Raw genomic sequence first — 25,921 nt, 5'->3', positions numbered from 1 at the left:
TTTCGCTTTTCTATTTTTTTCCTATAGATTGCCATTTCTTTGAGAAGTTTGTACATGTACGTGAAATGATTACTTATGGATATGTTTATTCGCACCAATCGCTATTTTGATAAGGAAAAATACGAATCGATTAAACGAAAGTGAGTTGATCTTTATTCTCATCAGCATCCACACAATTTTGTCTCTGAATGTATACATCCCGGAATATCAACGCGCAATAGAGAAAGTACAAAGTTTCCCCTCGAAACACACAGTTCTCGTTTTACTTGCGGAAGATAAAAGTATATATGTGAGCTGCATCGCAAAGTCCGCAGGTCCACGTACGAAAAATTCGCGGACGCTCGCGATGACACCCGGTGATCAACGGCATCGGGCTTTTTAAAAATGCACGGAGTGTGTGGCTCCGTTAGAAAAAAGAGAAATCACATACGAGATAGGGAGTAGGACTCAAGACTCGACCTCGACGAGCTAAAATCGAATGCATCCCCTAGCTAGCCCTAAATTGGCTTTTGTCGCGTGATCATTGCGTGTTTGCGTGTACGTGTGTGTACGTGTGTATGTGTGTGTCTCATATTTATCCATATGCTTGTTTTTGTGTATTTTTTTATTTCTATACATATTATATATAGAAATAAAAATATTATAATGTATATTATATATTTTTATTTATATATATAATAAATATAATTTATATATATTTTTTCTATGTGTATTTTTCGTGCGTTTACGCGTAGTCTCTTTGGTGTCTTGCAGTCCGCTTAAGTATAAATCTGTAGCAGTATCAAAATGGTAAAAATAGTGCATATGAAGACCATGAGCACAGGTAGGACCAGGATGAATCTGACGGAGCGGCTGGGGCCGCTTGGTTCCTGTCATACGGCTTGCTCACCGGACTCGGTCGAGGCGTCGAAGAGCGGCCGATCCGCCGGCGTCTCGCTCGACGTCGTCGACTTTGTGCCGTTGCCGTTCCCGTTGTTACCCTCCCGCCTGGTTTTGCTCGAGCCCGAGAAACACAAGCAGCCAGACTGATTGCGATTCCGCTTCAACGTCGGCTTGTTCTCGCGTACCTGCTCCGCCAGACACTTCTGATAGTAATCGTAGTCCTTCAAGTACCTATATCAAAGACAAATTGCGATGGTATCAAAATTAGGGGCTGAGCGACGCGGTGGCGATTACATCGATTTGATTGACTCTGAACAGATAGACACGTTAGAAATCGATAGAGATCATTTACTTACATAAATATAGAAGCAACGACGTTAATAGCATGACATGTATCGTAAAGAAAAAGTTATAAGGAAAAAAGCTTTTCGCCTATCGAAATCGAATAGATAGGAAGAATTATATGAGAAGTTGCCGTAATACGTACCAGACCGGCGGCCACCGGTGTTCATTTAAATATTCCTGGTTCTCCGGGTGAAGCAGCCGCACGCTGCGAGGCGACATTTTGCACAGTTTGTTATAGTTAACGCAGAGATGATTCATGCACCAGTCGGCCAGCTGATCGGCATTATGCAGCTGAAAATCGTAACCGAGCGTTAAACGGGTACTGCCGCTACTGCCTGCACATTATCGCGTGCTAATTGTTGCAAACGCGTGAAGGATACCGACCTTGCACGGCTCCAACAGCCTCAGGCAGTTTTCCACGGCGTCATTCCCCTCGTTTTGCGAAAGCCGCTCAAGATCCTCGATCACTCTGCTCTCGACTAAGTTCACCAATCGTTGAAGGCAGAGCCTGTTGGCTAGTTCCAAGAGGTTCAGGCATCTGGCCGAGGAGATCGCCGGCACCTCGTCCGTGTAAAGATAGCAGAGTAACTTATGGAATGTGTACTGCCGAACCCCAGGAAAGACTATCTGTTGTTGCAATTGTGAGACAAGATTTGTATTAATTACTTGCGGCTAACCATTATGCTTAATTTATTCGAGTTCTTCAAGATTACCCTGATGAAAAATTTTCTCAGAATTCTTCACATAATTTTTCAAATTTTCTATATAAATTTCATAACTTTCTGGAAAATTTGTTATACAAATTAAAATACTTTTTAGAAGTACTGAAAAAAGTTTACATTTTGTTTAAAATTCTTTATATATGTGAATTGTAAAATATTCAAAATTTTTTCATTTTCTACAATTTCGGAAAAAACTTATAAAATTTAAAAAAGTTTACGATATTTTTTTAGAAATTTTTGTAAAAATTTAAAAAAATCCTTAAAAATATTACAAGATATAAGAAATTTTTCATCAGGGTAATTTTATGATAATTCATATTGAAGCCAATCTCATGTAAAATTACGATCAATTGTGACAATTGAAGACACTTACGACTTTTGCGCTGCTTTCGCGAAAATCGCCAGAGAACATGGCTTTCATCACATCGCATCGGGCAGTGAGAATCGCTTTGTGAGCCGGTACGCTGCCATCATCCAACTCAAACATCACATCAGCGAAAAGACCTAAGTTGTACACAAAGAAAAAAATTTTTTTACATTCATTTCATTCATTCTCTTTCATTTGACTTACGTTTACTTTACAGAATTATGTCTTTAGGTAATATATTGTTTTATTAAATACAAATTTTTTAATTTTATTGCATTAAATCATGTTATTTAGAAAAACACAATTGTTTGAAACAATATTTTTTGATAAAATAACATTTTCTTTATTACACTATTATTCATTAGTAGTAGAACTAAAACATTTTTTCACTTAAAAATAATATAAAATATGTTTAATTGAAATAAAAATGTTATTTTTTACAATTAATTTATTACTTGAAATAACCGTCGTAATCATAGCTTTGTAATCAAGCGCTTTTTGATGCGCTTTTTGATGCGCTTTTTGTTTCTTTTTCCTAAGCTTTTATGCTTCAGTTTACTAATATGTAGACACTCGTGCTCAAATTCAATGTTACTAAAACAGATCACAATTCAAATAATTTTCAATCTTTTTTTCAAATGGTTCTTGAAATAATTATAAAATATTTCTACCTCAAACTTGCTTTCTAAATCGGAATCAATGTATTAGTCACTGAAAGACAGTGAACAGCCTGATTTCAATAATAGACTTATAACTATATCAATCAGTGATATATGCACTGCCTTTCATTGATAATACATTGAGTCTAATCAGTGAGATCAGTGATGACACACTGATACCAATTAATGAGAGTACTTCCCTCTTAAGCGGAATCACTAATTGATCACAGTTAATATAAATATAGCACTGTAAATCAATAAGATTTTACGGATTTAGTTTTAAAAAACAGATTTGTCTAATTTTTAATAAATATTATTTAGAAATTTTATTTCGATAAAATTCCCGCGTTATAACGTATCATCTTATGTTGCACAATATTGCAAAATTTTCGTCAATTTATAATACCATTATTGTGCAATGTACCTATCGGGAATGTAGATATATGTCTGTAAAATATATTTAAAATATAGATACATATATATTATTTGAAAAAAATAACAATTTTTGCATGCATTAAAACAGTTCAACCAAACAATGGTTTGGTTGAACTGTTTTAATGCATGCAAACATTTCTATAAATTTATAAAAAAATGGTTAAATTTCAAAAAAAAATATTTTTTTTGTGTACTCTTTAGTGAAAAGCTCACATTGTTCTATTCTTTTTTTTTTATTACAATTGATATTCACCTTGCTCCAAACAGATATCTTCCAAACGCTGTCTAACCACCTGCTTGTACCGGTTATTGAGATCGCTATTGACGAACTGCTCCCGCGTCTGTATGCTACCGAGCACCATGAGCAATTGTGGTAGCTCGAGGAATTCGGCCGCCTGTCTGATCTCCTGCGGGCAAGAACAATCAAGACATCACGCAGGTGCACCATCGCGCCTTTCGACGACGTAGAATGATCAATCCAAAAAAAAAAGAGAAAGACACAAGATCTGATATTTTCCGAATCACTAGAGGACCTATCCTACTAGGTAATGATTTAGAATGTCAGTGAGAAGAACTGGAAGCGTGTCCATGCACGGCATCTCCCTTGATCGAGGTTGACCGTGCGTCGATTCCTTGAGGTTTTCTCCTCCTCCCCCCCCACCCCCTCTCTCCCCCACTCAATAATGTCAAAGGCGATGATCGCACGATACTACGGAAGCGATGATTCGCGAATTATAAGCTTAATGAGCATGGTCTAATCAACTAAACACCGAGGATCGATGTAATTAGTCGCCAAATGGTACGATACGTTAAACAGATCTCTGCAAAAGACAGTTAAACGCGTCTTTTGGCGGACTTCAACAGCCTATCAGCTCTCAGACATTCATCTGTCTTATAATAATATCTTTTGCATGTTTTAATTGCTCAATTGGAAGATTGATTCTTGGAAATGCGTCGAGTTTACCTCGCAATTAGTCGTAATTAGAAAGGCGCATGCTCATATGATGATATGATCACGCAATTAAATCTTTAAACGTCGAAACAGATCAGCTGGATGAAGCTACTATATGTGCGTGCGTGCGTGCGCATGTAAACGTGTACGTATGTATTAATGCGACTGCCAAATTTCCAAACGCATTTCGCTTTGTACTAACCAGTAGAAGCCCGATAGGAGCTGTCTGAAAGAATAGAGCCGCGTTAGTTACTGTATATTCTGCAACAGTTGCGATTTTAGCTCACGCTCTTAAGAGATCAGATACCAAGTACACACACCGTGTTTCTTTATCAAACGCGATACGGATCGGGAGCATTTGCGACTGGCCGCGGTTTCTCAGTTTTGCTATCTCAAATTACATATAATTCACATAAACATTGCCGCGAAAAAGTTATCATACCTAATACAAAGACGACAGAGCTTGCGCAACCGCAAAGGCAGTCAAACTAGAGAGCTTATAGATATTTATAACTAACGGTTTGAGTGTCTATCTTATCGTAAGCCTAACGAGATAGATCGCTCCTCGTCATTCGTTTTCTTTTTCTTTTATTTTACCCGGAGATTTATACCGCGTCTATTTCCATTCGTTTGTTCGCGCGCGTGTTATTTCCACGGCGGACGAGCAAAGGGTGTCTTCTTACATTCTCGAATATACCTTTTCTCTTATAATTTCTACCGACCCAACGTACTTGTAGATCGTGATACCGTTTGTCCAAGCTGCCCGTGTAAATAAATTGCAAGCACTGTTGCATCGCCTGCGGCGTGATCAACTTCGACAGCGTGATCACGGTCATGGGCTGCTGCATTCCGTTCGCATTCTCAGTCTGTAAAAACGTGAACGACGACGATCAATCCGGGAGTATGAGCATGAGTTTAACTAACATTAATGGACGCGTCCTGTTTATTTTGCACATATACATATCTATTATAACTGAATAATAACTAATAAGGAAACTTTCCAATAATTTTTCAAGAAATATAATAGCTAATAAAAATTATTTTGTTACGTCGCTTTTTCTTTTTTCACTTATCTTATTTTAAATCCAATATTTTTATTAAACTTATTAAATTTATTACATATACACATGTATGTTTGTGAAATTATATAAAATATGTTAATATATTTTTAATTTAATCCTTTGTTCTATTTGTTAAAATTATTAATTTATGTATTTATTTATAATACAACGTACTTAGCAACAAGAAAATTATATTTTTTTTATATTTAGATATGTATTATGTTCTTTTAAACTATTGAAATTTTTTTCTTGTACTACTTAATTATGATATTATGAATAAAATAAAACAAAAATTTCTTATCTCATCTCTTTTCCTTTTTCTCTGTTTCTGTCGGGGGTGTTTGATAAACTTACACTCTTTTTAAACTTTCCTAGAAAAAGTACGTTTATCCATATCGTTATGTTTTGCTAATATATTATATTAAAAAATACTCGATATTCAGTTATATTGATAACATGGGGAAGATAAAAGACTAACGTAAATGAGGACGCGCTACGGTCATTTAGTCCAACTTTTGTAAATATATCAAATTTCACATATGAAATAAAATAAGCGTGCCTGCGCTATTTTTCCACATGATATACTACTGTGTCCAAAAAGTAAGGTGACATTGCATTTATTTCGAAAATTCTTTATTTATTCTTGCAAATCAATTTCGTCCCCTTCAAAGTAATCCCCCCCTGATATAATACACTTATTCCAACGGATTTTCCAATCTTCGAAACAGTTGTAATAATCGATTTCAGGAATGGCCTTTAGCTCCTTCTTCGCAGCGGCTTGAATCTCTTCTATCGACTCCGGTGTCCCCGGAGCGGCCGCTTGAGTTTGCTGAATAGCCAGAAGTCGCATGGAGCCAAATCAGGTGAATACGGTGGTTGTGGAACGATATTAGTCGAGTTTTTGGTTAAAAAATCACGAATAATCAGCGCAGTGTGTGACGGCAAAAAACGAGAAATTCACTTTTAGCAGCTCACAAAACAATGCGTATCTCAAACACTAATGGATATTTTGACGTGTTACTTCTCTTGGATGTCAAAGACAGTCCTACCAACCTAAAAAAAATTTTATTCCTCCAAATCCGTGCGCGCGGGAGATTTAAAATGCAATGTCACCTTACTTTTTGGACACAGTAGTATGAAAAAAACATCAAAGAGAAGTATATGTAAAGAAAAAATAGATGATAATATCAATGAATTGAGAGATATGTTAGATGTATAAATAAATAATCTACTATTTTTTATAAAATTTAGCATTTATTGTCGAAACATACCGATATAGTTTAATGATAAAAATAATTATTATTTTTTAATATTTCTTCCACATTTCAAATAAGTTATAGATTCTGGCTCGATAAAGCTCGAAAAGAGACTAATCTTCTCTTGCGATGAATTCATCAAGAATCATTTTCTTCTTCGACATTTCTAAATTTTTTGTTAGGCAAAGCAGCATGCTTCAAATTTGTTCTGTTCAATTATGCAGCACGCTTTGTTTGACAAAAACGTAGTCGAAGATTTAAAGTCGAAGAAATAAGAAAATAATTTGATAAATTCATCGCAAGAAAAGACCAGACTTTTTCAGCTTTATCGAGTCGGAATCAGTAGTTTGACTGAAAAAATTGCAAAAAGTATTGAAAAATAATGGGGATTACTTTCATGATTAAACTATCTCGATATATTTCGATAATAAATACTGCATGAAAAAAAAAAATAGTAGATGATAATAAATGATAATAAATATTTCATGAAAAAAAAAAATAGTAGACTATTTGTACACCTAATAAATAAAAAACGAAAAAGTGTGGTAAAATGATCGACGCGATTTCTCGTGTGCGAGAGGAAGTAATTTCAAAAGCACTCTCACCAGACAGATACGAATATTTTGGAAGGCAGGATGATTTAGCTCCCTCGTCGCGCCGTTGCTCTTCCTCTGATTATCCACCGTCGGCAGTACTTGAAAACTTGATCTTCGCTTAAGTTGCTCCCAGACTCTGCAACGTACGTGACTTGTTTGTGCGAGGCTTATCTCGTCGGAGCACATAAAGTATACAAACTCTTTATTAACGAAATATTGCAAACTCTGTTCCGTCGCTACGTAAATCGAATGTGCCGACATTTAAAGACCGTGCAAAGGCTAAGGGGGAGGGGGGGGGCTGCATCTAACTCTTTATTTGGCAATGGTACTCTCAAGCAATGTCAGTGTGTTGGATTAACAACGCATGATCGAAGCGTTTCCAATTGCGTGCCTTTCTGTTAGTATCAAGCCCAAGCGACACTCAACACGTTAGTGCGTTAGTTGTCAAACGCCTGCCGCAAGATCAGACATGTTTCGTCACGTGTTAACTGCGGCTTGCCAAATAAAGGGTTACTCGACGCAGGAGTAAACATACGAGGAAGGTTTAACTCACTTTGCGGGTTTGCTTTGATCGATACGAATTAGGCACTCGGTATCGTCGTTGAAGTCACCGACGGTGGCCTCGCCGAAAGTGCTCACCTTGACGAGACAATAAGGGAAACATGTGTTATTGTGTTTATCCTGTTACTACCTCCGAACCTGATAGAGCTGGCATATACCATGCTGGACTCGCTGGAACTGCGCGGCGTGAGTTCCTGGGAGAGTTCCATTGAGAAGAGCCGGTGAAACGCCGGCGAGGCAGCGGCGAGCAAGCACCGGTGAGCCGAGAACGTGCAATTACTCGTTATCAGGGTGACATCCGTGTGAACCGGCCTTGTCCACAGGCTCTTCATGTTCTCCTCATAGGTACTGGCAGCCAGGCATACCTTCGGCGGTACTGGTTTCGGTGGACAGAATGGCGCCTGTCGAGCGAAATTATAGGAGCTTATTAACGCCTGCGAAGGAGATGACTCCAACCAAATGTCAATCAAATGTCGAAAATTCCGCTCCTTATTCAAGCACACAATCTTAATTTTAACGTACCTGAGTTGAATAACGCTCACTTATTTCTCTAAAAGCACAGATCTTCCAGCGACGTCCATGGGACGTCCAAAGGACGTCCGTATGTCCTAAGAACGTCCTTGGGACATTCCCTGGATGAAGTGTGCTGTTAGGGTTATTTCATTTTTTTAAAACTATTTCATAAATAGGTTTAAAGAAATCATTCATACAGTTTTAAAATTATAAGTGAATCTTATTCAGTCCAGATATATTATATATCTAGTTAAGATCAAAGATTAAGAAAATAAGCTAGGGTTCTTAATTTTTTGCTTAAAAGACTAGTTTGTCGCGAAACCGTTGGCTGTAACAAGGGTCATTGTTACCTGTAACAAGGGTCTTTGAACCCTTTTCAAGTTCGTCATCCAGAAACGCTGCTGACGACGCGCGATCAGGGCGGCGCGTATCGAATTCTCGAACACCTCGTTCACGCCGTAATAAGTGAAAACGCTTGTCTCGTAATAGCACACGCCGAGTTCTCGCGCTACCGCCCGTGCCTGATCCGGCATCACCAGATCGCTTTTTCTCGTAGCCCTGTAAATAATCCCAACTGAGATTGATTTGTGTTTTAGGCACAATTTCGTCGTCGAAATCGTGCTACGCAATGTGTCATTAATGAAAAAGGTGAAACTGAAATGACGATGAAGTCATTCCGACCGCGCTTGTAAAGAGAAGGGATCGCTAAAAGTCGCGAGGAACTTTCAGAATTCCTCCCCAGGGGGTAATTGCAGCGTGTCAATTTCGATTCGACCCGATTACTCGACTGTCGGAAATTTTAAGCTTTTCATTCGATTACCCAGAGCCGTTATAAAGTTCATGTACAATGCCGCATAAGCTGATTGCAATAAATATTTTTTGCCAGTAAAAGATTTCGAGGAAGCTCACAGAGACTCGCGTTGAAAAATCAATACTTCGACACACTTCGGTAAACCGACCATCGTTAAAGGAGCACCGATGCGAGTGAATGGGTTTCACAAGAGGCTAAAAAAAAAAAATCGGTCGCACGCGAATTTTATTCGTGGTCAAAAAAAGAATGCGGTCAATTAATATAACTAATCAATGATGCTTTAATTAATTTTCTAGGAAAAAAAAATTTTTTAGTAGACGTTTCAGTACAATCAAAATTAATTTGAGTTTAAATTGTACGAAAATTAGTTAGTTCAAGATAAAAATAAAATTTATCATCGTGTGCTTTTTTATACAAAGATTAATTTTGGTAAGTCCACCTATTATTGCATATGTTTACAAAAATAATTGAGAATTATGAACTGAAAAATATGTATAAGAGAATCACCCAAGAAATACTAGTACGAAAATCCAGCTATAACCGAATAAGTTTTTCTTTGCTTGGTTGAAATTATAAAACTTTGAAAGTTTGAGAAGTTTGAAGAGCGAGAATTCTGAAGCTGATAAAAAATTAATGCTTCCTGACTCTTCTAAATTTGATTTCACAAAAAGAACCTTCGTTAAATTCTTTCAGTTACTCTAATTTTTATCCTAATCGACTTTTTAAAGAATGTAATTTACCTTACGAAGGGACTGCGGTCGCGGAAGTAACTGAGATAAGTTTCGTCTCGGTACATGTACCGAAGATCGTTTTTGCATCCGACCAATAGGACCGGTGTCTGCGGGCAGAACCTCCTTATCTCTGGGTACCACATCACCTTGCAGTTTCGCAAGGAAACGGGGTTGGTTATGGAGAAACATAGTAACACGACGTCGGACCTGGTAAACCCTTCCAATTAATATCGATTGGCGCAAAAATTCCACTCGGTGAACATGGTCTTACCTGCCGTATGCGAACCGTCGATCCTTCTCGTGATCGCCAAATGTGTCCCAGAGACGTAGCGACACGTTTACATTGTCTACTACCTCCCAAGATCGCTCCAATACCTATTACGTGTATCATATTATGTTATTTGATACCGCTACGTCTAAGAAAATTAATAATAAAGATAGCTTTTAGCCTGATAATGATGAACGTAAACATGCTGTTGCTTTAACGAAGATTTAAGTAGAAACAATTAAAGTCTCTTCTAACTTTTCGTCGTTAAATCATTTCGTAAATATACTCCAAATCAATATTAGAGGAGTTGGTGGTATTGCCTTTGTAATAAGGTGGATAGTCGTAGCTGGTACGTTATTCGATGACGAATTCTAATGATTACATATGGAATCATTTGTTTAGCAGCTTGCCTGCAGTAGCGGTAAATGTTAAATAAAAAAGACATTTAAATGTACATATATTTGAATAATATATTTAAGTTTTTTTTTACATTTTATTCAGCAGTACAAATTTTGAATAATATATATAAAGCCAAGCTTGTGTGAGTAATAATAACATGAGAGTAGAAAACAGGCCAAAAAACGAACAAATAAAAAAGGATAACCGATTAATACGTATTTATTACGATAAAGGTAACATAAATGTAAATCAGTTTAATATTATTATAATTCACTCCGAGAACTGAACTTCAAATGAGCATAATTAATATATAATTTTATAACAAAATATTGTGTTTTTTTAAACAAAACTATTATTTATTTTTGTGGGAGTTCGCATCACCACTCCTGTTTCTTATCGACTTATCGTTATTCAGTGCCGTCACATTTTTATAAATAACATTCCAAGTAATAAATAGTATTTTATAATTGTGAATGTAGAATTGATTGAATAACACGTTGACGAATGTAATTGTTATGTTTCAATTTACAATATTGATTGTTAACAAAGTTATTAAATAAAATGGGTCGAAGGGGGATGCACCACAATACCACCTTTTTTTTTACATTTTGTGCAATTCATACTATCTGTTATTGATTATTTACACATTATTTTTTTACTGAATTCCATCAAAATAATTATATAAGACAAGTTGATTAATAGAACGTCCAAACTTTTTGTAACACTGCTCACCATCCCTAACTGCACAAGATATCGTATGGATATTCTAGAATATTCTAGATATCGTACGAACATTCGTTTAATATCGTAGTGCGTATATTTGTAAAATATATTCACAATATTCGTTTGATATCATGCGCAGTTAAGGATATTTGAATGTCCTACATAATTATTTCGTTGATCCCACAAAATAATTTCGAATCTATATGTAGATAAACTTTTAGATATTTCAAACCGTTTTTTCCGCATGCACATATTTCGATTTAAATTTGACGAATAAGAGAGAATCAGACGTAAGCGTACTCACATCCTTGTAAATTCGATATTGATCGATAGCCCAGACCGTGGGTACGTGAGTAGTCAGGAGCTGTGACAGTGACACGTGCTTGTTGCAGGCCCTGGCGCAGATCAGTCTGGTCTTTCCGACTGCCGTGTCACCCACGACCACGCACTTGACCAGTTCCTGGTGCGGTTGCTCATTGTCCATCACCGGCAGTCTCCCCTGCTCATGCAATATGCCCTCTCACCTGCCAGATCGCTCGAGTTCTCGACTGCTGTCTCCAGCACAGATGATGCTACCGCTGTCGTTTCCGTAGCCGCCAAATGCGTGCACCACATTCGATAATCGGACCGGAACACGACGTCTTCGACCTTCCCGTTGATAAGATATGCGCTGAAACTAAAACACGGAAACGATGCGTCAGCGCAAGACGAACATGATGTTTATCCACTTAATAGCTTTTTTTTATCAATCTCGAAAATGCGATAATGCCTGAATATCTTATAACACAATGTATCGAGAACCACGCTTGCTCTTCGAAAGCGAAGTAACGACAATAAAGCTCTTAAGTGGACACTTAGCCTTAGCACAAGGACACGTGGATGTTATATCGTGCTTTCGATAACTGTCCATTGCATAATGCCGTGGCTTTAAGTACAAATATACATGCGCTAAATACTCTGCGTTGCGTTTCTATATGAATTATTCGGCGATTTATAGCGCTACCTATGCACAAGGACTATTCAACTTTTGATGACAAGTGTAAACTATTTGCATATACATAATGAACTGTAAGTACGAGCAGAATCTAATTGCGTATAATCATGTAGATGTACGTCTCAACAGTCGACTAATCAGAATATACACACTCGTGACCGAGAGACAGAACGTCATCTCAAGTTGACCTCTTCGATCACATCATCTTGGGACAATCGAAGATGCAGCAAGTGGGGAGGGAAATCATATTTGTGCCGAAAATAATCTAAAACCGTGGATCCCGTCATCCATCACGTCAACTAAAACGATAATTTGATAAATTACGAAAATAGCATGATTGCATGTACGCAGAAACGAAAAAAAAAAAATAGTCATGTTGAGTATATTAGATGTATATTAGGCACGTGGAGAAGGAGGATAAGAATCTGAAACGTTTAGTCAAAGTTCCAAATACGTACTCGTGTTCATTGTGTCTGTGTACACATGCGAGTGTGATTTGACCCTCGAAAAGGGTTTTCTTCTATATTTAGAACCAAAGCTTCGCGATCTTGGCCTCGATTTCCATATCGCCTTAACCCTGAATCAGCGCATAGATATATGTATATCGCTCCTCTGACTAATTCATTCTCAAAATCCTCGGCCGCTCGGTGAACTTCATTCGCAGCGGCCGCACGCTATATTAAACCTCTTCCATGAATTTCCATTCAACATCTCATCGGTTTTTTCAACGTAACTCTATAGTTTAAAAGAAATTGCCCGCTCACCGTTACATTCAATTTTATAAATCTATATAAATTTTATACGCTATCAAATATTTAAAAAATCAAGTTTAAACCAATCCCTTGAGTTAAATAATGGTTTGTTAATTTTAATTTCCATGTGTGTGTCGAAATTTATTATTTTAACACAAAACATGTGGAGAGAAAATCTCTCATCTAATTAATTTTTATGGTTTAATTATTTAGCTTCAAAGTAAGTATCGTCTAAACTTAATTTATGTATCTAGTAAATAATAAACTAAATTTAAGTTTTTTAATACATTTTTTTGAGTTTGTTCAACTCCATTGTTCTAGTTAAATTAACTTGAACAATATTGGCGGAATGGCAACCGCTAAAAATGATTAAAAATGACCCAAATTAAAAATAATTTGACATTACGAATTTATTAATCTATAGCTAAATCATCGAAGCATACTGCAGCATATCTAAAGATGCTTAAAAGCTCTCACAGACAATGTTACATATGTGCATATCACTAAAATATTCATTAACGTTAGGTAAAGTTATGTCTAAATTTAATAATAAATGTTGTTCGATTTTTCCGAAATATAAAAGAATGTGTCAACTCCGATTACCGATAAATTCAATATTATCCATTCTTTACTAAAGTCTACATTGTATGTGCTGTAAATTTGTATTAAATTTGCAGTTAGATCTTATACATTATTGCAGTTAAAATATATTACAAATTTAAACAACCTAATTCTCCAAATGTGAATTTAAATGCAATATTTTTTTTTTAAGAAAAGTAAAAGCTCCAGTTTCTACAAAAAACATAAAAATTTAAAAAATTTTTAATGTTATTTCTTAAAAATGTAAATATCATTAAAAATAAAGCTTCACATAGTGAACATAATTTACGCTTTATTGTAAATGAAGTTAAATTCCACCTAATTTGTCGACCCCAACAATTTATAACAAGCTTGGGCGTTTATGCGTAAAATATAAATAATCTATATTACGTGTATGTAACGTAAGCCATATTTTACGTGTCATTTACGTTGAGAAAAAAATTAACTTGATTAAGATTTTCAACTTGATAAATTTTTTTAGTTTAAGTGTATATTTATTTAAGTTAAATACATAAATACTTGAACTAAAAAACATTTTAACAAATTAAAAAATTTTAATTAAATTAACAATTTTTTTCAATATAAACATTAACCATAAAAAATTCAAATTTCATCAGTTTTAGCAAAAATTATATTCCGTTTCTTTTTTATTTTTAATATTAAAAATTTTTATTTTATCAATAAAGTCAGATACATTAACATACTTTTATATAAATTAATTACTTTTCTTCCGTGTTATGTTATTCAATTTATAATAATTAATATTGTTTGTTTTGTTTGTATTACTACATGAAGAAGGCAATAATGTAAAAAATACGTAAACATTTCATGTAGACGTAATGTTGAAATTTGCGGCACAAGCCTGCTCTATAATTCATTCGATTAGCACAACTGCAGATGTAATCACAAGCGGAATGGGTAAAAGCGCACTACGTAGTAAGAAAATTTGAATTAGTTTACCCGCGAGACTTTCATGTCAAACGCACCTTCAAGGCAATACTCGCTGTGCACGGCGGATATAACGTTATAATATCCGCTTATTATACGATAATATTGTGCGCCTTGAGGAAACATGTCGATAATACAAGGTGACAACTACTCGAGATATGCAAAACGTAATATTCACTGAGTCACGATGCGAAACTCGAAAGCCTCGTCTCGCTCAATAGTCCGCCTGTTTCGCTGACGCTTTCCGGGAAGTGTCTTTGGGGGGACGAGACCTACTTTCATGAAATGGAATTTGTGGCAAGTGTCCGCGCTCTCCGTTCATTCAGCGAATTCGTGCATCTTGTGATTAAAAATGAATTGAAAATGGAATATGTATATCCGCCCGTTCCGTGTCCACGAGTGATCGCATCGATAAAACGCCTCGTATATAAAATTATTGATCGAACAGGGGTGGTGGATAATTAGTTACAATCCGAGTCTTCGCGTGTCAATTTGACCTCGTATTTTTAGATATCATATAATCTGCGAATGTAATCATTTCGCCAGTCGTATTTTTATCGAGCATTAACCGACGATGAATCGATAATGAGATGACGATCGCGTAATCCGCAGCGACGAGCGATGTTTCAGAATCCCCTTGAACAAAGTTTTCTTCGTCGAAATTATTATTACTGTAATTTCATGTAATCCGCCGTACGAGAACTGTATCCCGGTTCAAATTGCTAGCGAGGCTAAGATATTATGCGGCAATCATCGCCCATGCGCTATAGATAGCTCAGTTCTTTTGACCCATTATGAATCGTAAATAGCCAATCTTCAAGCTAAAACTGGCTTTAATTTTTTTAAATTGCCAAACGTTACATCGAGAAGAGCTTGCATATATTCTAAAAACTGCACGTGGTGATTTTTCTCTCTTTTGAAATGCAATGCTTTTCGTCATCTTGCGAATGTCTGTATTACAATACGATTTTAAACGCGGTATGTTTATGAAAAAATTAGAACAAGTTTTAAGCAATATACAGTGAATCAAGTATATAATACAGTTATTACGTGTACGACAAAGCGGGCTAATATATCGAATGGTTTACATCAGTTAGAATCGGTAATAAAAGTTTCGTCATTAACTTTGAACAAGGCCCATTGATCAATATAATGTTAAGTTGTTTTCGTACTTTCTGCTCCGCACCAATTGCAACGGACAATTAAGGGGATCCTAAAGCAAATTACCGACATATTTTTATTAGAAAATATCTTTAAATTGGCTCTACATAATTTTAATTCTTTTACGTAATTAAAGGACGCACAAAAATAAAGAGGGCAAAGAGCAATTTTATATTAATAAAAAATATTTAAACATGTTAAAAATTTTGTAAGATTAAAAAAATTTGTTTTGTTATCAGCATGAAATTATTCTTAACCTTTTTTATTTTTGTGTCTTTATGTAAAAGCATTTGAAGTTCCGTAAAGATAAAATTCTGTAAATTTGGAATTTAAAAATATTTTGTAAGAAAAAATGTCGGTAATCTACTTTAAGATCTTCTTAAAATCAACATTTTGTGCAAAACAAAAAAGTTTCGATTTTGACTGGAAATAAAACGCAAAAAGCAAAAACAAATTAAGGTAAACTTAAATGTAATGAAAATTAACTTTAATAACAAATTTTTGCACAAAAGACAGAGATAAATTCAACTACAATGTCTCCACCTATGTTTGCATTTTCAAAAACAAATATTATAATAAGCTCTATTTCCGAATTTCCGGTCGAATACCGTATACCCATTGTGTTATTAAAATCAATATTATTGTATTATGCATTCGGTAAGAAATTGCTAATATTTCATTCGCAATTGGCTGATGTCATAAAATACCACCTCAATTTACTAAGAAAATACGTAATCGATATGTGATACTTATAATCCATTTGAGCAAACATCCCGTTTTACTGCATTTCTCTAAACCAGTTTAAGAATTAAAAATATCAGAATTTAATAAAATTTTTTAAAATTCAGTAGTAAATATTTTATTAATTGAAAAAGATTCGATTGCTTCGCATGAGAAAATTATTGTGCTATTAAAGCGATGAGTCAATCGATACGTATGTATAATTATACCAATTACTTAAGAAGTAAGAAAACCTATTAAAATTTTCCGCTCTTAAAAAAAAGTATGCAGAGTCATGCAAAATAATTTGAAACAAGGTGAAAGATCTGGAAAAATACTTTACAATGTTTATCTTTTACGCAAACGAATTCTTTTGTCATAGAACACAGAAAAATTAATACAACGCAATCAATGCGACATACGGCCGATCCCTCAACGCGATTACACGGGTTTTACGCATTTTGAATGTTTAATCAATGACGCGTCAAGCTATTTTCAAGGTTTTAAATTGATTTTAGTTTCTATTTCACCGTTCTGTATGCATTTACAAGAGCGTATTTAGTCAGCGAAATATCGCTCTGACGTCATCGATATACATAGTAGAAACGACTATTAGTCCGCTTTAAATAGTCAAATCCTAATAGCTTTGGTGGGTATTTTCGTAGTTTTGCAACGAATAGCAAATTCCGAAACCACTTTCGCGGTACTCCTAATCGTGTTAATAATTTCGTTCTTAGCTCGTTAATAATTTCTAACAGAGTTGCTTTCATCGCCCAATATTGAGCACTGAATATGTCAACATTTACCAATAGTCGTTAATCAATTTGCGACGTGTAAAACTTTAACAGCCGTTAGTTATTGCCCAGCTACGTTGGCCTCGTATGCCACTGGTGATATTTACGATTTGCGGCGGCACACTAGGTGCGTCCCGTCCCTCTCGGAAATGCCTCTGGAAAACGATTCAGCGAGCGGCGAGGCATGTATGACGCCCGGCTCGCACGTACACCCGCATTGTAGTCGGCCAGCCGCAAGAGGAGCGGAGAACGGATGTAGAACGTGCGGGAGCGGGACTGTAGATACCGCGCGCCAGCGGCGGCGGCGGCGGCGGCGGTAGAAGCCTGGCTTGCTGACGCATTGCAGAACGCGGGTGTCGCGGGGAGGTCGCATCAGAAACGCGAACGAGCAGAAGAGGACCTGGTATAAATGGGAAAAATCGAGTAGGCGGTACGTAGCTGTCGGGTCGGCGCACTGCGTAACCCTAGCTCCGCTTTCTTTCATTCTCCTTGTCCGCCTCCTCGCCGTCGTCGCTTTACTCGCCTTCCTCGCCACCGAACCGCCGCCGCGCGCCGTCTCTCGTCGCGTCGAGCGGAGCGGTACAAGTGAATCCGGCCGAAGGACGGTCCAAGTCCAAGAATTGCACGCGGGGTCAACGAGCCGAGCCGCGCCGCGTCCGTCCGTCGGCCGCGTTAATTAAGTAAACGGTGTTCTTATTGCCGACCTCTTTCAGCGGCTAATCGCGGAACTGCGACGGTGTATGTACGTACTAACGCGGCTCCTCCGCCCACCGTCGCGCGCCGTGACAACAAAATCGGTGTCGCGTTACAATGCGGAAACGCGAGAAATGTCGTCGCGTGTCGCGTATCACGTGTGTGTAGTCTGTTGATGGCGTGGCGACGCGTCTTTATCACGTTTCCGACGTGATTCCTTTATCCGCGCTCCTTTATCTCGCCTCCTCGTCGCGTCGCACCCGTTCCTCCGGAGAGGCGCGGGAGCTCGCAAACGGCATAGAATCGCAAACGGCATTGGCACGCGCCGCTTAAATCAAGATACACGCAGCAATCGGTGGCGGTCGTTAGGGCAAATGAGCGCGAATATGCCGCAACGCGCCGGAGCGACACGACGAGCGTCTCGTACAATGTTATAGAGGGAGGGTATAAATCAATTTTTAACTGTACCGCGGCTGTGGGTCGACGGTCGAGTTGCGATCTCTCCGCTCCGCGTCATCCGTCCTCGCGGACGGACTCGAGCGGCGGCGGCGCGGCGTAATCGCGCGGCTCTGCACACACGCATCACTCGCCAATTGCGAGAAGATACACGCGGAAATTGCGTCGTTCGAGGAAAAACGATCGCGCGGCGACGAGGAAAGTATAACTGCATCGTAAGGTTGCGCTAGAACGCAATAACAAGATTATTAACGATGAGAATGAAATATATTGGAGCGAGCGGAGGCGGCAAATCGTCCGATCGAGCGTGATGTATGTACGTAAACGGCGCGACACGTTGCGCGTACTTACTCTACGCGCGTGGCACGTGTGGCAGACGCGCTATTCGCCAATTCCCGCAAAGTTGCAACGCTAACAACGATCTCCTAACGCTCGGACTCGGTGGTCCGACGAGGTCGGGGCGCCGCGAGCCAGAGGCTCGCCTCTGCATCGCTCGCAACGCGGGGACATTCGCACTCGCCTTGTACAGAGACACTGCTCTCTTATATAAGTTAAAAGCGAGACGGACGAACGGCCGATCAAGAGAGAAGGAGAGAAAAGTTGGAGATAAAAGATAGGTGGAATAATAGTCAACGACCACGCGGCGCGTAACGCGTACGTCGACGCCAATCGAGATGAGGCACCTCTAGATCGAGTCCCAGAGAGTCGCGATTGTCGGCGTTTCTGTGAGAGAAACGTGGGAGAGATTCGATGCCCGCTAGAGAACCAGGGTGTCTCTCTCTCTCTCTCTCTCTCTCTCTCGTGGTCGCGAATACGTCGCAAGTGCTATGCTGGAACAAAGGCAACGTTCGTCGCGAGCACGACGATGGACCTATACGCGTGATCAATTAAGCATTAAAGCGTCTTGCGTCGGTGACGCTCTTGCCGGGATGTTTCTCTCGCGGGACGGCGTATCGAGAACGTTGCGAAAATTGCGTAGCATCTCCATGCGAGCTACTCCAGACTCTTTCTCTCTTTCTCTCTTTTTTTTTTTTTTTCTTTCCTCTCTGGACAAACGCGAGCAGAACCGACAAAGTTTGGCGAGAAAACAAATGTTCTATCGCGCAAGTATTAAAGATCGTAGAATACACATGCATCTATATGTATATTGCACATATGTATGTATTGTATAATTGACTGCGTAGTCCCGAAGAGAGACAGAGGGGGAGAGAGAGAGAGAGAGAGAGAGAGAGGAGACGGAGGTTCAGTCGACGCTCGAGAAATTACCCGCGTGCAGCTCTCTCCCGCCTGTTGACGATGGGGCGTACTCGAGCGGATGTGTGTCTCCCTTATGCGTGGCAGAGCAAGGCAAGGACCGGAGGCTTCCTCCGTGTAGGGCGAGCGGGCGGGCGAGCGCGGCGGATTGCACCACGTCGCGAGTGTCGCGGTGTAACGGTGTGACGAGTAAAAGTCTAACGATCGCCGCTCCTCCGTACCTCCCGTCGTCTGCTGCCGCCGTCGTCGGTCGGAGCGCGGCGACGGACTAGAAGCTGCAGCGGCGGCACATCGCGCAACCAGGACGTTCCACGCAAGTTCCAGCTGACGTCCTGACAGGGCGGGCGCTCGAGGAGGGGCATTCCACCGAGGAGGCGAGGAAGGAAGGAGCACGTCCCGTGCGCTCTCTTCGGCCCGAAACCGCGCTCCGCATCGGACACAACTCAGCTCGGCTAGGCTCCGACTGACAGCCGCGACTGCGACTCCGGATCAATGAGCGTACGTGCTCCGATTCACCGGGAATATTCCCGATTTCGATCCTCTCTTTCCTGCAGGCGAGCCGACGCTCGCCGACGGACGGACGGACGGAAGGACGGGCGCGTTCTCCAACGTTCTCCGTATCGTGATCGCGATCGGAAATTAATCGTCACGCTGTCAGCTTTCGAGAGGACGCGTTCTCCGAATCTGACGTTTCCTTACTCGCGAGCTTGCCTCGCGCATCCACCACCATCACCACCACCACCACCACCACCACCCACGGTACGTTCCCTACCCTCTCTCCCTCGATCGGTCGGTCAATCCGTTCCTTTCTCCGCCTTGCCCTCGGGCGGATAACTCACGAGGGCGCCGATTAGCGTTCCGCGAATCGAAGCGCACGGATCTCTCCACGCGGAGGAGACACGTACACATCGAGCGTGTGTCGAGTGGAACTGCGCACCACCTGTCAATGACTGACCGCCTGAGCGCGAGTACGAATTGACCCACCTCCGCTCACGAGAGCTGTCGGCCGATCGAAGCCGCCGCCGCCGCCGCCGCCGAGGCTGAGGCTGACACTGCCGTCACTGCGCGTTGCCGCCGAGACTTGGCCAGGTGAACGACGTGGATGGTCGGACGGCAACGCGATGTCGTCATATCGACGCACGTGTACCGTGCGCGATATACACCACCGCCACCCGCGAAACAACCGCAGAATCGGCGGTAGAGAGAGACAAAAGAAAGATCGCGAGCTCCGTCGTCGTCGTCGTCGTCGTCGTCGTCGACGGACTTTCGTTCGCTCGGTGCTGCCCCGGTGCGATCTCCGTCAACGACGCGGACGGTGAGAACGTGCAATGGGTTGAGGTAGGATAAGGGTAGGGAGGACGGTTCTAACGCGCCGGCGGATGAAGCCTAGAGAGGGAATGACCACGGAGAGAAGGATGTGGGAGAAAGAGAGGAAGAGAGAAAGAGAGAGAACATGACGGCGGCTGATGAGACGGGTCAGACAGCACCCGGCCAACTGCACATCGCTGAATGAACCCACCGTGACCCCGACGTTTCCCCGCGCCACATCCGAACCACAACCACCCCGTATGATATCTACCGTCTCTCCCTCGTTCACCTTCTCCTCTCGGTCTCTACTCACCCACCGACGTGATCTTGATGTTATTTTATATATATGAACGCGATTCGCGCCGCTTAGCGATACGTTACACACCGATCTCCCACTTTCATGAGTGAGCTTCTCCTCAGAAAAATACCGTCTTTAATTCTTTAGCAAGCGCGTGGGGGTCAAATTGCCTCAGACGCACGCATAAATGAACGTTTCTCCGTTTCGCTTTTGTTCGCTCTCTTTCTACACCTTGGTCTTGACTTTAGTTAAGTAGTCAATAACACTCGAATATTTTAACTACAAACAGTAGTTCTTTTATTCCTTTTGTCAATTTGACCCCAGACGACCACGTCAGTAACTTTCTGTGCAATGCAGAGTATTGCTCAAAAGTTTGTTTTTTTAGTTTTCAGATTTCTTTATTTATTTTTACTTTAATTTCTTTTAAATTTTTTAAACATATATTTTATTTTGAACACCAATAATTCTTATTTTTAATAAACAGATGATAATTATTATTTACAATTATATTTTAATAATAAAAATGTTTATTAATATTTTCAGTTTTTTGTAATAATATGCTTTAAAAACTCAATGAACAACGAGACAAACATGTTTTCATGAAATAAAGATACGATAATATTGCGTCACTTTCCGAACTATTACTGGCTTTAAACAGTCATATTATTCAAGTGTAATAATAATTAAAATTTATTTAATCATTTTATGTGCCTGTATTTATTCATTAACTTGAAAGTTATGAATTTAAAATGCTACGTAAAAAAATATTTTTAAAAATATAGATTTTTAAAAATTTCTAATGCTCACTAATTATTACGTTATGTTAAAGATATATATTAGTTTAAAATTACTTACAAATACAAATAAAAAAAGCTTTGTTTATAAAATGATCATAGTTATGCAAAAAATCCACATAAAGTCCGTTTTGAGAAAAATGCAAATAATATGTGATTTGATTTGATTTAAAAACGTATAGGTAAAACTGTTTGTTATTAATTTTAGGCACATATTAGGAATGAATCTTTTTTGTTTAACGTAGAAAAATGTACAAATTACCTTCTGATTACAATAATTCAAAAATTATAATTTTGCTGTTTGAACGTTTCTTGGATAACTATGGTCAAATATAAATAAATTAAAGTGTGAGTCTAATTGACCCCCATGCGACTATTTACGTGAAAAATCAAGCGCCTGCTTTAATATTAAAAAAAATTCTTGCACATTATCTTGCGATAACGCACTCGAGATTTTTCGAATAATGAAGCTTAATCTACGATTGCGTTGTTTGAGATAATTGGAAGAAAATATTCCTTTTTTTTACGCGTTATCGCTTTTTCTTCGAGATTTTTGTCTGATTGAATCAAGAAACTATTTTCGTAATTGCAACGACGAGAATCCTCAAAGTGTAGACATGTAAGAAAATCATCGCTCACTTGCGTAAGCAAAGATATCCATCATTCTACTTCTGAAGTCTTTAGACAAGTGAGGAAGTAAGAAAAGTGAAGAAGATCAATATTAATTTGTTTATCTGACAAATCTTGCGAGAAAAAGGTCGTAGGTTAACAATTTCTCGTTTAGGAAATTATATAATAATTGGATACTCAATTTTGATGGTGCTGCGCATACGCACATACAATTACAGACTTATTATTACTTATTTCTTTTTAATGAAAGAAAGAGGTGCTTACGAGCGCGCTTATATTGAAACATTATTCGTTCCACTATGTACGTCTGACCCTTCCTCCTATGTGGTATAATCATTTCATATCTATTACTTGCTAGTATCAATAGCTGTTAGTAACACTTAAAGAGTTTGATCATCGTCAATGGAATTTGCTGAATGGAACTCCGAACAGCCTCATCGAACTCGAATAGCTCGAGCCATAAGCTAACTTATTCTCGGTCGTGTAATCAACTCTTTATTCTTCGATCATAATGTCAACATTAGTAAGCTGAAATTAGAACGTCCGGTTATTAATTAATTTGATCTGTGTAATTAGAAGATTAATGTAATTTAATGCCAACATAAAAATTGATTATACAATATGTATATATTTATCTATCATATTAATAGCAAAAACGTAAAAAAATATGTTTAAAAAATTTAATTTTTTTTTAGGTATATATATCAACGCATATACATACGTTTATTTATTACATGAAATACGAAAGTATCTCATTTATTTCTTAAACGATGAAATGTTGATGTCATATCGTAATAATAATAAATTAAAACATATTATTGGTAAAACGACTTTGCTGAAATTCAGATCTGAAAATAATTATGTTGAACCATTAAAACAATTATATTGAATGTTCAAGCTGATGTCAAAACTTGCAGCACTATTATTATGCTTAAGCGTCCTACATAATTATATTTTAACAGTCTAACATAAAATTATTTTCAGAGCTGCATCTAGCTGAATTTTTAGATGCTGCAGTAAAATTATTCTTTTCACGTAATATCATCAAAATTACTTTTAATGATAAAGATAATATGATGCTAATGAGTGGTAAAACACATCGTCGTAATTAAAGTAACTAGAATAATAAACTTCATCCCTTGATAAGCAATACGCGTATGTGTGTGTATGTGTGTATGTGTGTGTGCGTGCGTGTGTGTATGTGTGTGTGTATTAGTACCAATATCTGCACCTTATTTAACGCGCATGTTGGATTCGTCGTGACGTCAGGGGGCGAAAAATCAATCCACCCTGCCGCCGTGCTGCGCGGCTGGGATGCGACTGTAAACATGTACGTGTGCGCGCGATCCACCACCATCCACCGTCATCGCTGTTAATTCTTACGACGATCACGTTCGCGAATGTAATAGCGAGACAATGGAAGGCTTTTATGGGGTTTCAGCAATACAACGGAGACGCGTAAAAGCGCGCGACGTTAAACTTCGCAACCCGCAAACTCCGATTGATTGCGAGGAAACCAATGTTTATTGACGCGGATGGGATCAATTGCAACTGTGATCACGTGTATTTTCGTTGACACACGTTTGATCACGCTCGAATGAAGGCGAATCGCGGTGAGTGATCGTCAAGCCGCCGATGCGAATCAACGGTCTCATAGTAAATTTATTATCTTCGCAATAAAAATCAGCTATCGCGTTACTGTGTTTGTTTGAAGTTCAAAATTATTTTAAACCAAATTCCTATAACAGTAAATTAATATTTTCATCGATCTTAATCACGAACACATCTTTTTTAACTCCAATACGAAGATATTTCTGAAGTCATCGCTTCTTTGTTTCTTCAATTTATAAGTACATTACGACTTAAATCATTAATATTATTTGTTATTCTTAAATAGAATGATGAATCATACTTTTCAAAAAGCAAACATATTGTAGCTGAAGGAAAATAATAATAAATCTTTTTCACTTATTTACATTGACAAAAAAATATTTGGTATTTGTGGCTATAATTGTCTGGTAAAATGATTATGATTACTGCTAATGTTAATAATGATAATAATTAATATTAGTAATAATAAACTTATTGCGTTTATAGTTTTACTAACTATGAAAAAATGTTACTATAAATTATGATAATTTTAAATATTATAATCAAAGTTGCGTAAAACGATATTTTTTGTTATTTCATATAAATTTAATTTACAAATAAAACATTAAATGTGTTTGATCCATATAACTCTTTTGAAAAATCAAATTTTAAAACCTCACAAATTTCTAATTTAATATGAATAACGCTTTTCAAAATTAATTTTTAATTTGACTTGATTTAATGTATCCATATCTTTTAACTGGTTAATTTTTTGTCCATGTAACTTTTAACGTAACTAAATTAATTTTACAAGCCATTAACTTTAATTTAATTTAATCCAAAGGTTAAAAAATTTTATTAACTTACCCAACCCTGATTATAATACAATAAAATATCAAGATATAAATAATAAAAGTAAACATTTTTATATATTGATTGCAGAATTACAATTATAGTAAATAATTATTTGAGTAACATTTGCCGACTCTTTACGCTTTACATAGTAGTAATAACTAATAACTATTTGAATAATTAAAACAGCTGTAAATAGTTGGGAAAAATTGAAAATAACTACAAATTATAATTGAATTATAGTAATTGCAACAAATTGTTTCTCTCACGCGTATGAGTTCTGCAAAAACTACGGCAGAGATGATCGCCGCTTGCGAAATTGGCGGTTTCGCGACAGCGCATCGCGAATGCACGGTGCATTCACCGACAGTATTTAACCGATTAATTAATTGGCCCGACTTTCGAAATGAACGCACGTGGCCACGATAGAGAGTTGCGCAACGCGACGAGCGGGGGCCTCGTCGCGGCGCGCCGGCAGGAAGTCCAATACGCGAAATTACTCAAACACGCATATAATGGCGATCGCGTGTCTCTTGCTTGCACGTACCAATAAGCAGACGACAAACACGCTTCGGGGGCAATCAAATGCAGCAACGCGCGTCCTCCCACGTAGCACACGTATATAAAACAGTCAGCGGCTCTTGCCAAGTTCGGGCCACGTGAAATTCCTTCGGCCGGCTCTGTTCGGCTGCAACTGAAATCGCGACACGGGAAACGGCGCCTTATACGCGGCGCATTAATGCGTTGACTTCGACCGGCGGAGGACAAACAGGCGGCCCATTGATAAGTAATCCAC

At 38.4% G+C, this 25,921-nt stretch overlaps 1 protein-coding gene across 8 annotated transcripts; it reads right to left on the bottom strand.

The window, feature by feature from the left end:
- LOC105199617 (rho-related BTB domain-containing protein 1) lies at positions 1-25,897 on the bottom strand. 8 transcript variants are annotated; one of them, XM_011166797.3, is made up of 15 exons: positions 19,666-20,393; positions 11,586-11,957; positions 10,163-10,266; positions 9,901-10,098; positions 8,700-8,907; positions 7,995-8,237; positions 7,829-7,914; positions 7,285-7,411; positions 5,094-5,228; positions 4,565-4,588; positions 3,664-3,817; positions 2,323-2,453; positions 1,612-1,854; positions 1,370-1,518; positions 1-1,113 (listed from the first exon to the last, which is right to left on the bottom strand). In XM_011166797.3, the coding sequence occupies exons 2-15, from the start codon at positions 11,763-11,765 to the stop codon at positions 873-875; spliced, it is 2,223 nt and encodes a 740-aa protein (XP_011165099.1). In that variant the 5' UTR covers positions 11,766-11,957; positions 19,666-20,393; the 3' UTR covers positions 1-872. The 8 variants fall into 8 exon arrangements, with proteins under 8 accessions (XP_011165099.1, XP_025990746.1, XP_011165091.1 ...); XM_011166789.3 differs by lacking the exon at positions 19,666-20,393 and adding an exon at positions 25,673-25,897 and having other exon boundaries at positions 873-1,113; XM_011166806.3 differs by lacking the exon at positions 19,666-20,393 and adding an exon at positions 20,638-21,712 and having other exon boundaries at positions 873-1,113.
- Positions 25,898-25,921: the final 24 nt, after the last annotated feature.

Source organism: Solenopsis invicta, chromosome 16 (assembly GCF_016802725.1).
Source record: "Solenopsis invicta isolate M01_SB chromosome 16, UNIL_Sinv_3.0, whole genome shotgun sequence".
Lineage (NCBI taxonomy): Eukaryota > Metazoa > Arthropoda > Insecta > Hymenoptera > Formicidae > Solenopsis > Solenopsis invicta.
This window is presented reverse-complemented; position numbering and strand designations above follow the sequence as displayed.